General features: G+C 39.0%; 1 protein-coding gene across 1 annotated transcript in view; it reads right to left on the reverse strand.

The window, feature by feature from the left end:
• lama2 (laminin, alpha 2) overlaps positions 1–12,291 on the reverse strand; it is a 180,881-nt gene that overhangs the window by 69,151 nt on the left and 99,439 nt on the right. Inside the window, exons 22-26 of the mRNA XM_087176271.1 lie at positions 8,616–8,722; positions 7,608–7,880; positions 6,507–6,687; positions 1,943–2,079; positions 293–424 (exon numbers count right to left, since the gene is read on the reverse strand). Coding sequence (XP_087032397.1) covers positions 293–424; positions 1,943–2,079; positions 6,507–6,687; positions 7,608–7,880; positions 8,616–8,722 — 830 coding nt within the window. The remainder of the gene's footprint in view (positions 1–292; positions 425–1,942; positions 2,080–6,506; positions 6,688–7,607; positions 7,881–8,615; positions 8,723–12,291) is intronic.

Genomic DNA, 12,291 nt, shown 5'->3' on the forward strand with positions numbered 1-12,291 from the left:
AGGTACCACTGTCTGAGAAATACCAGCTGAAGCTATGCTAAAACTTTGGCTCTGGTATAAAGATGACTTCAGTATTAAAAAAGACATGGTGTGGTGACACCATTAAGCTTCTATTAACCAGGGAACAAATCCTTTTATTGAGCCTCATAAAATCCATAATAAAGGCATCATCAGGTCTATGGACATCTCCCTTGTCCTAGTAGAGTAACGCAGACTCTTGATCCCTGTTGATCTCAATCGAAACAAACTAATACTAATAGTAATATTGGCAGTATTAACATGGATCATTTACCTGAGGAAAGTCTCTGTATCCAATTTGACATTCATTGCATTTCTCTCCTCTGAAGGAGTCCCGACATAAGCAGCAGCCCGTGTTGATGTTACACTGCAGGGACACTGAGCCGATCGCACTGCAGCCACACTCCTACATACGCACACATTCACAAACACAAAGACAAAATGAATACAAAACTTTGAATAAAATCAATCAGACATTAGATCCCACGGACACGTTTTCTTGTAAAGTGCAATGCAGCTAATCTGGTCTTGGTCCAGCAGTGCAGAAAATAGTCAACTTGAAGAGAAGATGCATGAGGTAATATTGTCAAATAGGCGTAAAAAGTTGAATTTGAGTTGATTTAAGTTCAAAGGTCATATGTTTGAAAACACCGTTAAAACTAAAACCTGTTAATACCAAAGCAGTGTTGTTGCATAGTGTTCTTACTAAGGAACGAGCAACACTGAGTGCTATTAAAATCCAAACACTATAAAAATAGATGTTTGGCATATTTGCTGTGACGCAACGACTGCAGACACACAATCACAAACATTAGCGGAGGAGCTGCAAGTTTGAGAGAGAACAAAGAGAACAACTGTGGCAGAATCATCTTCAGTGTTAAATTCCTTCTGCTGGGGCAGACTTATGTAAACACTGAACAGTGCTCACGCTTACAGGTGATTCTGAACTCAATTTTTCATTGTTAGTGTCGATATTGATTTTCATGAAGCGCACATGGCTCTGGGGCAACCATCTATGTACATACAGAATATTAAATCTTAAAATAATTCAATGTTTAACACTTAACAATTTGATGTGTATGTATTTTGCTCAGTTCCATTCTCTCCTGTTGTACTTTACTGACTATTTTACTATTCTGTTCTAAGTTTGAGCCTTCGTCTGTGTTTCACTTTGCTCTGTTGCTTTTGGTTCTTTTTCATGTTTGTGTAGCGCCACTTAGATTTGTTGCATCCCTCTTTGTTGTCCTGATGTACTCTCCCAGATCAATCTGCTGGTAAACTGAGGCTTGCAGTACTTTCATGTTCATGTTGCTAATAGTCTATTGCTACTTCTAATAGTTGACTGTTATCGCTGCCTCACGGCCCTCTGGTGGGAAGCTTTCAATGCAGAAAAATTGCTTTTCAACCCCTTTGAACAAAGTGAACAAGCATTGTGATAATAACAGTATGGGGAGAAAGAGAGGGAGCATAAAGAAAAGAGAGGAGGAAGGAAAATGACAAAGGGAGAGCAAGGGAAACTGGAGCTGCAAAGGGAGAGAACTATGGAGGAAGAAACTGAGAAGTAACGACGGGAGTGAAATAAATCGTAACCAGCAGAAACAGAAAAAAGCAAATTAGATAAATCGTAAATAATGAGTAAAACTCGAATAACCCATGTGATTTCCTTTTATTATATTTACCTTTACTTTTAACTTATTGGGGGTTAAAATGATAAGAAAAGTAACTGACGAAGTTCAAATAAATTTAAGTAAAATGCTCAGAAAAATGCAGTAAAATATAATTTTTCTTCTTTCAAAACAAAACATTTGTTAAAATCTCTGTGTGCCTTTTTTTTTTTTTTACCATTCATGTTTGGCAGTGTGTTTGTTAATGGCATCACAAGTAGATCACACCAACACAGTTTTCAAATACCATCTGAGCCTACCTTGCATCCAGTTACGATGTCATGGCCCCAGTAGTTTGGAGCACAGCGGTCGCACCTCTCACCAATAGTGTTGGGAGGGCAGATGCACTGTCCCGTGTTAGCGTCGCAGTTATCTCCCACATGGCCGCACTGACAGGCTGCAAGAGACAGAGGAGAGGAGTTAAGGGGAAAGCGCGTAGAAAAAGAAGAAGATTTTAAATGGTTTTCGAATAAACTTGAAAGACAAAAACATGTCTTAAAAAATAATCAAAAATGTTGTCAAAAAAAACACCTAAAAACTTTCTTTTTCTTTTTTTTTTTTTTAAATTCTTAACAATGACACAGTTTTTCTTTCACAACATGGCGTGCTGGCTTACAGACTCCAAACAAACAAAAACATTGTGTCTGGTATTGAGAACAGGGAAGGTGGCTTGACACATTTTGTAGGGAACTTAAACCTGGGAGAAACATTTTGCTGAGGGTGTAGAGTCTAGTTGGACGCTTGTGAATTTGTGAAACAGGGAAAAACTGTCCTTATGTTTATATTATTTGACAACTTCCAGAGAAGTAGACGTGCCAGAGAAAATGTTTACTGTTTATTAAAGAGCCTGAGGTGAATGTTATGTGCATACTGAAATATAAGAACTGGCCCTCAAATAAAATAGTTTCAGTTTGATAGCAATTTGAATTAATGCTACTGCTACTGCTATTACTTTTGAGTTACTGCATAAAGATTGAGTTGTTCATAGTAAGAGATAGTCTAATCCCCAACACTGGTAATCCTCCAGTGTTGCTCATTTCAATTTATTCAATACCACTTAACTTACTCAAACATTTCCCACGGTTGCCAATGGCGGAGGACTCTTTTTCCTCGCTCCTGGTTGAATTCAAATGTTAATGCTCATGAACCGTGAAGGAATTTTTAAGAGGAGACTTCTATCATTTTATTGATATTTCAATTGATTTAATGATGTCAAGCTTCCTAAAAAATGTTACAGAATGGCACCCAACTGATTAATTCATGCAAACTGTCAATGAAAGTTTTTTTTTTGGATATTATTTCATTTTTGGAAACCACATTTGTATTTTGACTTGACTGCAGTAAATTCCCTGGAACATTAAACACAAGCCAGCATATTATTCCTGCAACCTGACCACTGCCCCATGGTATTGATCTTAATATGAATCAAAGCTAATAATTCCCAGTGCTATCTTGTCTTTTCGCTGTATGACCACATTTTCTGGCTAACTTATTATTTCTTCTTGGCTGTCAATATCGGTTGGCATCAATAATATACTGCATGAGGAGCTTTGTGGGGGAAAGCTATTCAGTCATATTTGGGATGCATCAGTGCTTAATCCTCATTTTGGGCTCGTAGGAACTGTTGCACAGGTTGCCAAGTTTTTAGGGCATATTTCCTTATGTTCCTGGCCAGGAATAGACATTTAATGATAACACGATAAAGTGTTTTTGGGTGATATAACAACCCCTCAGGCAACAATAACAGTTAATTGCTTCCACATGTAAATTTTTTGACCAGTTCACCACAGATACATCTGAAAAATATTGTGCTCCATTGTCTTCTTTGTCAGCTAACAACAATAACATCTCTTACTCTGCAATGATTACCACTTCTGACTTGCCGACTGCAGTACCCAGCAGCAGCTATTAAAAGCTAGCATTAGTCTAAGCTAGGAGTTATACGTGAAAGTGAGTTTATGTAACTTTTGCTCTACAGCACCCCCTGTGGCCACAAGTGGCAATTACAAAACACAGGTACAAGTAGACAAAAGTCCTGTCTCAGCCATAGTGTTAGCGAATGTTAGCAGTAATATCCTTTACTCCTAGCCTTGGCTAACATTAGCCACCATACGCTCCTGCTCATACTACACTAACCAACCAGACTGAGTGTATTGAATTGAGCAAGAGCTGGAGGCAAATTGGTAATTCTATGGTTATGTTTACTACTTTGGTATAATCCTACTGTTAACTTATTGTTTATAAAAGGAATGCAATGGAAGGCAATGTCTGTATTTCAAATACATTGGTGTAATATGTTTTTTCGGGGCTGCAGTATGCAAAGTTTAGTAGTTTATACTGAAGTGATGTTTGTGAGTGTGCCGCAGCAGCTGATGCCTTAGAGTAAGGCAAACACGTTTTGAAGCAGTAGTAGAGGAACATCTTTCACTCTGTGTTTTTCATTGCAGTTGCGAGTTAACAGTAAAGAGCAGATCGTATAGTGGCTTCAGAATTTATTCAGACCCCTTCATTTTTTTCAACACTTTATTGTGCTGTTGATTTAATTATAAATGGTTAAAATTGCCCTTCTGCCTATCACTCTACACTCGGTCATCAAAAATGACAAACTGAAAACATGTTTTTAGAAATCTTAACTAAGCCATGAGGTCCAAGGAACCTCTCTGTAGACCTTTGTGATAAAATTGTGGTGAGATATAGATCAGGGCAGAGGTATAAAATCATTTCTAAAGCTTTGCATGTTCCCAGGAGAAGACTTTGGAACCAGCAAGACTCCAAATTTGGCTGTCTGGCACAACCTGAGACTGGGGCAACAGTTCACCTTTCAGCACAGCACTGACCCAAAGCATACAGCCAAGACAACACTGGAGTGACTCTGAGATAAGTCTCTGACTGTCCTCAACTGGCCCACCAAAAGCCCAAACTTAGGCCCCATAGAACATCTGTGGAGAGACCAGAAGATCACAGACGCTTCCCACCCGATCTGATGGAGCTTGACAGGATCTACCAGGAAGAATGGGATTAAGTAAAACACTTATAGAGACTTACCAAAGAAGAGCCAGAGGTTTCTACAGGGTCTGAATATTTTCTGTCAAAGTGAGATTTCTTTTTAATAAATTTGCTAAAATTTCTAAAATCTTTGTCCCTTTATGGGTTATTGAGTGTGGATTAATGAGAAAATATTGCTTCTTTTTTTTCATTTACAACTCAATCTCCAACACAAAAGTGTGCAAAAAGTGAAGGACTCTAAATACCTCAGGAAGCCACTGCATGCTGCTTTGTTTTTCTATGGAAAGTGCAGAAATAAAATCACTGCAAGATAAACCAGTGGTTCACCTGAGCCTCTGGCTGCAACACAAGGGTGTGTGTTGTTGCATATGAATTCAACTTTTCATTTGTAACATTAAGAATGTGCCATTTATGGTTTCAATGGTTACACAATCTTGCTATATGAGGAATATCACACTTTATTTTAGAGTGCAGTCTCTTTCTATATTTCACAGAAACTTTTTTTTTTGTTGTTCTCACACCGGCAAAAATAAATCCCATCTCCACTACGTGCAGAGCCGATATCCAACACCAGCTTGCCTTGCTGCACGTCCGAATCAGCGACATGCGGCTGTACAATTTGGGCAAACCTTGACCTTTAATTTGAGGTGTAAATACAGACGTGCTTGGTGTTAAATTGCAACTGATTTAACTCTGAATCACTGCTACAGGAAGATGAAGGTCTTTCAGTGAAAGTGTGGAAATTGAATTAGCTGGTCAGTCATAGTTCTATGTATATCACTTATCATTAAAGGACAGGAAGTAAAGAAAAAAAGTGTTAATATATTGTAAATAAACAGAAATCTAAAAACTAAATGAACAAAATTTGATTTGCTTTATGTAATAAACTACAACTCTTCCTTAAACATTCTTGGAATAATAATTATCAGCTGTTGTGCTTATTCACCCAAGAAGCTCCATAATTTATTGGTCATGTCATTATTATTCTGTGTGTCAACCTTCAAGGATATCCATATCAATCAGCAGCTAGATTCTCTTCAACAATCATTTTTCCACTGTCTTGCAGAAACTGGGTCTAAATTCTTTAATCTTCACCATTTGCTTCCTTTATTTCTGTCTTTCATTGGTCTCTTCCCTTATGGATCTATATGTAAAAATGGCTGTTTTGTTTGATGTAGCTGTAGTTTTTGCCAAGATGCATGTTTCATGACTCTGGGGAGAACGGCTGAACTATTTATAATATACAGTGTAGTGTTAGACATAGACAATCATCAATGGCAATACATTTTCATAACTCCTGGAAGTCTGATTTATAAAAAATAATAAGTTTGAGGTTTAGCCATAGATACAAACTATATCATGTCCATGTGAAACTAGAACTAAAGAAATGCCCACACTGACATAGTGCATAGCAGCATGCAGGTAACTGAAGCCACAGGCCGGCATTCAGAACATTTTTGCAATGTTTGCATTTTTTTTTCCTTCCAAGTGATTCTACTTTGTCCTGCCTGTGGGGAAAAAAAAGATTTTGCTTTGCAATAATTATAAAATGATGTGACAGGTTTCACATGCATTTTTGACATGACATAATAGCTTTTCAAATAGAATTACTCTGCAGACAATTTGTGTAAACTTCAAATGAAAAAAAGCACAGAGCAGCAGTTTCATAAGGACAGCATTTTGTGATTGCTGACATTACTTTCATTGCAAAGTACAATAAGTACAGGACAAAACTACATGCTTTCCTGTGGCCTGAGCTACTTTTGTTCTGTTGGCTAATATCAAAGAAGCGCCATCTATCCCACTGTTTGTGCTTACGTGTGCAGCCGCCCTCCTGGAAGTTGAAAAATCCTCGTGAGCAGCGGTCACATTTGGGTCCGGTGACGCCCGGCTGACAGCGACACTGACCGGTTTCATCACAGTCAAACGACTTGGAACCAAACGAGTTACAGTGACATGGGACACACTGTCCACCTGTGGTAATGCCATGGGTCTGAGGCTGGAGATACACAATTACAGACAACAGGTTGGCAGTTATAAAATCATCTGAGAATAGATAGTGAAGTTAGGGTAAGACAAGTTGCAGCCACACAAAACAAGCAGGTTACAACATGAGATACAAGTCTCATTTCTGAAGACTAAATAAGAAAGGAAGAAATAAACATTACATCCTTTTCAATATATTTTCAGTCTTTTGAACTCAATGACGACTGAATTTTTTTAAAATTCTATTTTGTCTTCAGTTTAGAAGCAAACTGAAAACTGGATTAGGACTTTGAAAGCTGCCTGACTGTCTGAATGCCTCCTTGTTGCTGCTTGGGAAACTAAAACAATGTCATGCATGCTGGTTCATCACACGGGACCCACACATTCACAAAGAGTCCAGCAGGCCAGCCAAGCCAATGGTGACAATCTTTTGAAAAATTTCTATATAAAAATATTTGAATAAGGTGCAGTTCAGCTGAAAATGAAAAACAAATGTGGCTACCTCAGAAAAGAATCATGAGCAGTGTGATTTTCCTAAAAATAATGTCATCTACAACACCAATTCAGGAACAACAAACATCTTGAGTTACTTTAAAAGGTGCCATTTTTTGATGATGCCTAACTGGCACGAATGTATTAACATGTTTCAAAGAAAGCTCATTATGTGTATGTTTCCCTACATAATGTCACAGAAAAACACACAAACACCCATGCTAGTGAAACCCTTATGTACAACGCCTCGCTTTCCATGTAATATTTTTAAACTCCAGGCCCCAAAACCATGACTGCATGAGAGCAAATATGTAAAATGTGTTTTAAACCCTAACCCGCAACAAGTCTCTGCAACTATAACATTTCTGCACACCAAAAAAACAGAAACACACCCATGCTACTTAAAACACACCAGTGCAATCCACATGCAGTGTGTTTTACCCCCGTCTTAGGCCTATATGCTCCCCTGGGACAACCCCCTGTGCGGGACGGCCCCACCCATCTCTGCTGCACAGTTTCCATAGGAACACGCTCCACGGGCCGCCGTGTCTCTCGTCTCTCATAACCTTGGCGGCGCAGGTCACAGCGCCGGCCCACAAAGCCGGGGCGACAGATGCAGCGCCCCTCAACGTCACAGCGCTGAGACATAGAGCCGTGAAGGCTGCAGCGACAGGGCACGCAATCCTGACGCTCAGCATCCCACCAGCAGTTAGGCTGGACCAATCACAACACAGGTGGGTGGAGCAGGGGCAGACAGGGGACCAATGACAATAAGTGAGCGGGAAAAATATAAACAACAAACTGAAAGTATAAGAAGTGAAAAAAGTATAGGAATAAAAATAAATATCTAACACTATTCATCATCATCATCATCATCATCATCGTAATCATTATATCATTATTATAATTTTTGTTTTAGTTGTTCATAATAAAAGAGCCAAACATACACAAGAAAAGATAAAGCAGTTAGTTATATTTTAAATAATAAAAGCTGTTTTGTGTAACATTTTGATATAATGCTGAAACCTGATTGTGCTCCAGACTTCACCTGTTATGGCCCGATAGCTGACATAATAAAAACTGAACAGTGGTGCATCAAAATACACAGCAGACTGATTTCTGCAGGATACTGATTGAGTTACAAGGACTTAGAGGCCCTTAATTCGTCATATTATATCCCTTATATTACAGCAGTAAGTGCTATTGGAGAATTATTATTTGAAGGAACATAAACCAGCTTCTGACCTGCCACATATCCACCACATTGTTGGTTAAATTGAATGTAAAGTAATGAGAAACAAAGTACATATAAGAGCATGTGTTTGGGGTTATAACACTCAAAACCATATGATTTTGCAAGATTACAACAAACTGGTACAGAATACGTAGGAAATGAATACATTTAAAAATAAATAAATATAAAGAGGAACAGTGCTATCACATACTTACCATACATTCGTCACACTGTCGTCCAACCACATTTTCTTTACACTGGCACTGTCCCGTCTCTTTATTGCACACCTCATATACTGAGCCATTAGTGTGGCACTGACAGGCTGCAGGAGGGGAGAGGAGAGGAGAGGTTTTACATTAATTATCATTTACTAATGGCAAAATTTCTATACGAGGACAAACTATAATAACAAATATTGGTTTAACAATAACACAAGTTAGTGAGTGTGCTTACTTCACGCTACAGTAGACTGGCTAAGAGCTCAGATCCCGCTTAAGGTCTTCTTCAGGATTAGCTGTAAATATGCACTTTAATATCCTGCTCACTGCACTTTAGAGAAAATCTTCTATTGCCAAAGTAGATTCTTAAGTCGAGGGGGCTGACTTAGTTTTGCCAGATTATATTTTGTATATAGAAACGACATTATCATTTATTTGAGAATGTAAATTTGCCCTGTTTGCTCTGATGAAGCTCTGGTACGGAAATCTGCCCAAACACCTGCACAAATTCATTCCCGTTCACATGAGAAAGATAAAAAGTTAAAGCAAATCACACGAGAAAACAAAGAGTAGCTTGTGAGCCTTCCCTTCAGGAAAAGCTGTGTACCTCTTTACCACTTCCAGTTCAACCAAAACACTGACACGTCATTTAGGTCTGAACAGTTCACCGATGTGTAAATACATAACTTTCCCGGCACTTAAACTGCAAAGATGAGGAATGCACAACACAATGGAGGAAGCAGTGCCAAAAGAAGGTGCTCCTCGTGCACAGGGAAGCTAAGAAATGTTTACAAAAAAGAGAATAATTATCCCTAAAAAACAAGACTAGCAGTTATTGAACTGGTCACCTTCAAATCAAAATGAAGCAGTTTGCCTTGAGTTATTTGGAGAGGTTATTTCCTTTGTTAATGACAGTTCATTCACGGAAACTTTATAAATCATAAGACGATTCTCTTCTCTTGCTGCCTCTCCAGCACTGAAAATGCTTGCGTAACTTTCAGTTCATGGTCTTTTGTCATGTGTGTGCAGTTTTTATGCTCTATGAATGGGTTAGTTCCAGAAACATCAAAACATATTCCCACATAAGACCTTTCAACTCTGTCTCTTTCTATCTCTCTCTCTCTCTTTCTTTCTTTCTCTACTGGTGATACTTTGCTGGACTTCAACAGTTCTTAACTTTGTGTGTTTAAATCCTACTGGGGGAAAAAAAAAGACACACCCACACATGCCAATCAACCCCTTAGATATACAATTAAAAGCTTGAACATTACAGCTCCCATCTGGTAGATGGGCTGTCATGCGCACACACACACACAAAAACAAAACAAAAAAAAACAAAACATACACCTTCTCAAGAAATTAGTAGCACAAACCACATCGCATACACACAAATGCATATTCGTAGCCTGTTTTGCCTCCTACCATTCTCTCCTCTTAGATGTAAATGAGACAGAAGGACAGACCTGAGTGTGGGATGGGAAAGTGAGAGAGAACGAGAGCGAGAGAGAGGGGTACAACAGATGTCCACAAACACACACACACACAGAATTATGCAACACACTTACAGTACACAACGTACACTTATTTCTGCTTCACACACAAATGAAAGAGGGCAAGCATCCTCTCCCACACACACACGCAGATGTACACACACAACCGCCTGATTAAACATACAAGAAAACATGCACAATATACGTCTGTCTCTGTTTCACACAGACTCTCACACACAGTCTCTCACCCCCCAGTCTCACCCTTCGGGGACCATCTGGACTCCGTTCTGTCAGTCGCTACAATGCGAGCCTTGTTGTGGGATAAAATGTTGCTTTTTGTTGTGTATGTGTGAGTTTTTTTTTTCTGTCTAATTTTCAGAGCTGGCCTTGATGGTGAAGATGACAACTCGTTGCAAAAATGAAATACATTATGTTCTGCTACCCAGAAAACCAGTAGCCAGTCATATGGACTAACTGCAGGAGAGGTTATTGATAATTTACTCTATATTATGAGCACTACAATGTCACGTTTTTAGATGTTCCCGACGTTATAATCTATTAACTATACATACATTGCAGTTCAAAACCAAATGCAAATCTAACCCACATTCAAGGTAAATATGTAAAGTGGAAATTTTCTGTTAGAAAAGAGGCTGTTGAAATATTTGCTAAAGAGTCATTTTTATCATTATTTCTGCCACCACTGTTTACATATGTAGCCCTGTAGATGCCTTGGAACAGGCAGCACTGAAACGAATTATACAATACCCCGCGCAGTAGAAATAGATTTACCCTCACTTTATTAGGAACACCTGTATGCCTGCTTATTCATGCAATTATCCAATCAGCCAATCATGCGGCGGCAATGTGATGCATGAAATCATGCAGATACGGAATAATCTCAGTGACTTCGACTGTGGCATGCCTGTAGGTGGGCTGTGGCTGGTTTGACTATTTCTAAAACCGCTCATGGTTTGAATGCCACAGCCTACTGAGTATTGCTGACCACCTGAATCCTTTTATGGCCACAATTTCCCATCTTCTAAAGGCTATGTCCAGCATGATAATGCACCATGTCACAAAGTGCTTCTGAGGCTTCCCCAGTCACCAGATCTGAATCCGGTTAGAACAGGAGGTTGGCAGCCTGAATGTGCAGCTGATAAACCTGCAGGAATTATGTGATGATGTGTCAACATGGAGCACAATCTCAAAGGACTAATTCAACATCTTGTGGAATCCAAGCCACAAAGAACTGGAGCTGTTTTGAGAGCAAAGGGAGGCTCTACCAGCTATTATTATGGTGTTCCTAATAAAGTGCTGGGTGAGTGTCAGACTTTGCCTAAACCAGCCTTTAACTTTCTTGTTGGTTGCATGGCTGTTAACAGGCATATTTGTTCCTATTTGTTTTGTTTGTTTTGTTTTATATCCACAGCAGTTGGTTCACATGATCATCTGTTTATTATTTTTCACTGTGTTCATCTAAGGATGTCTAGACCCTGAGTACACATCCTGCATTTAAGCAGCCCCCTGCTTACCACTACTTTAAAGTGACCACTGGCCAGATCAAGTGATGGAATTCAGGGTTAAGCTGTCTGACTGCGGATGTGTCAAAGGTAGGTGTTGAGAGAAATGCAAGCGTCCCTCATTTTCTCTTCACAATGAGAGCTAAAGAGCTGGGATTCAAACCAGTGACCCTGAAGCCACAGAGCCTCTGAAAGTCTTGGTGGTGTCATTTATAAAAATTCAATGAAGGTAGATTCCACAGATTGTTAATTCTTCCTTTTTACTTACTTATACACAGCACAGTAAAATGCAAGTACGTATTTCTTTCCATATGACACAGCATTCTGAACCTGACTAATCGACACTGCATGCTATTATCGTACATAAGATCAATACATATGATCATTATGACCACACACTATAATACTTCCCTCTTCTGATTTACATAACAGAAGATCACAGTAGAGATTTGGTGGTTCACAGCTCAAACCTGATTGGATTTGACCTGAGCCAACAGGTTTGTGCTACCACAGCTTTCTTATTTCCTTCCTTGGGTGTCATTTAAAAAAAAAAAAAAAAAAAAAAACTTTATGAGGTACTGTTTTGTGTTCAAAAGTGTCACCTGCCCTGTGTAGGACACACAGGAGTCTGTAGGCTAAGCTTGTTCTACTGCATATATC

Source organism: Seriola lalandi, unplaced genomic scaffold, assembly GCF_002814215.2.
Source record: "Seriola lalandi dorsalis isolate HSWRI2012SDOR001 ecotype SW California unplaced genomic scaffold, Sedor1 jcf7180002054544, whole genome shotgun sequence".
In the NCBI taxonomy this organism is placed as follows: Eukaryota; Metazoa; Chordata; class Actinopteri; order Carangiformes; family Carangidae; genus Seriola; species Seriola lalandi.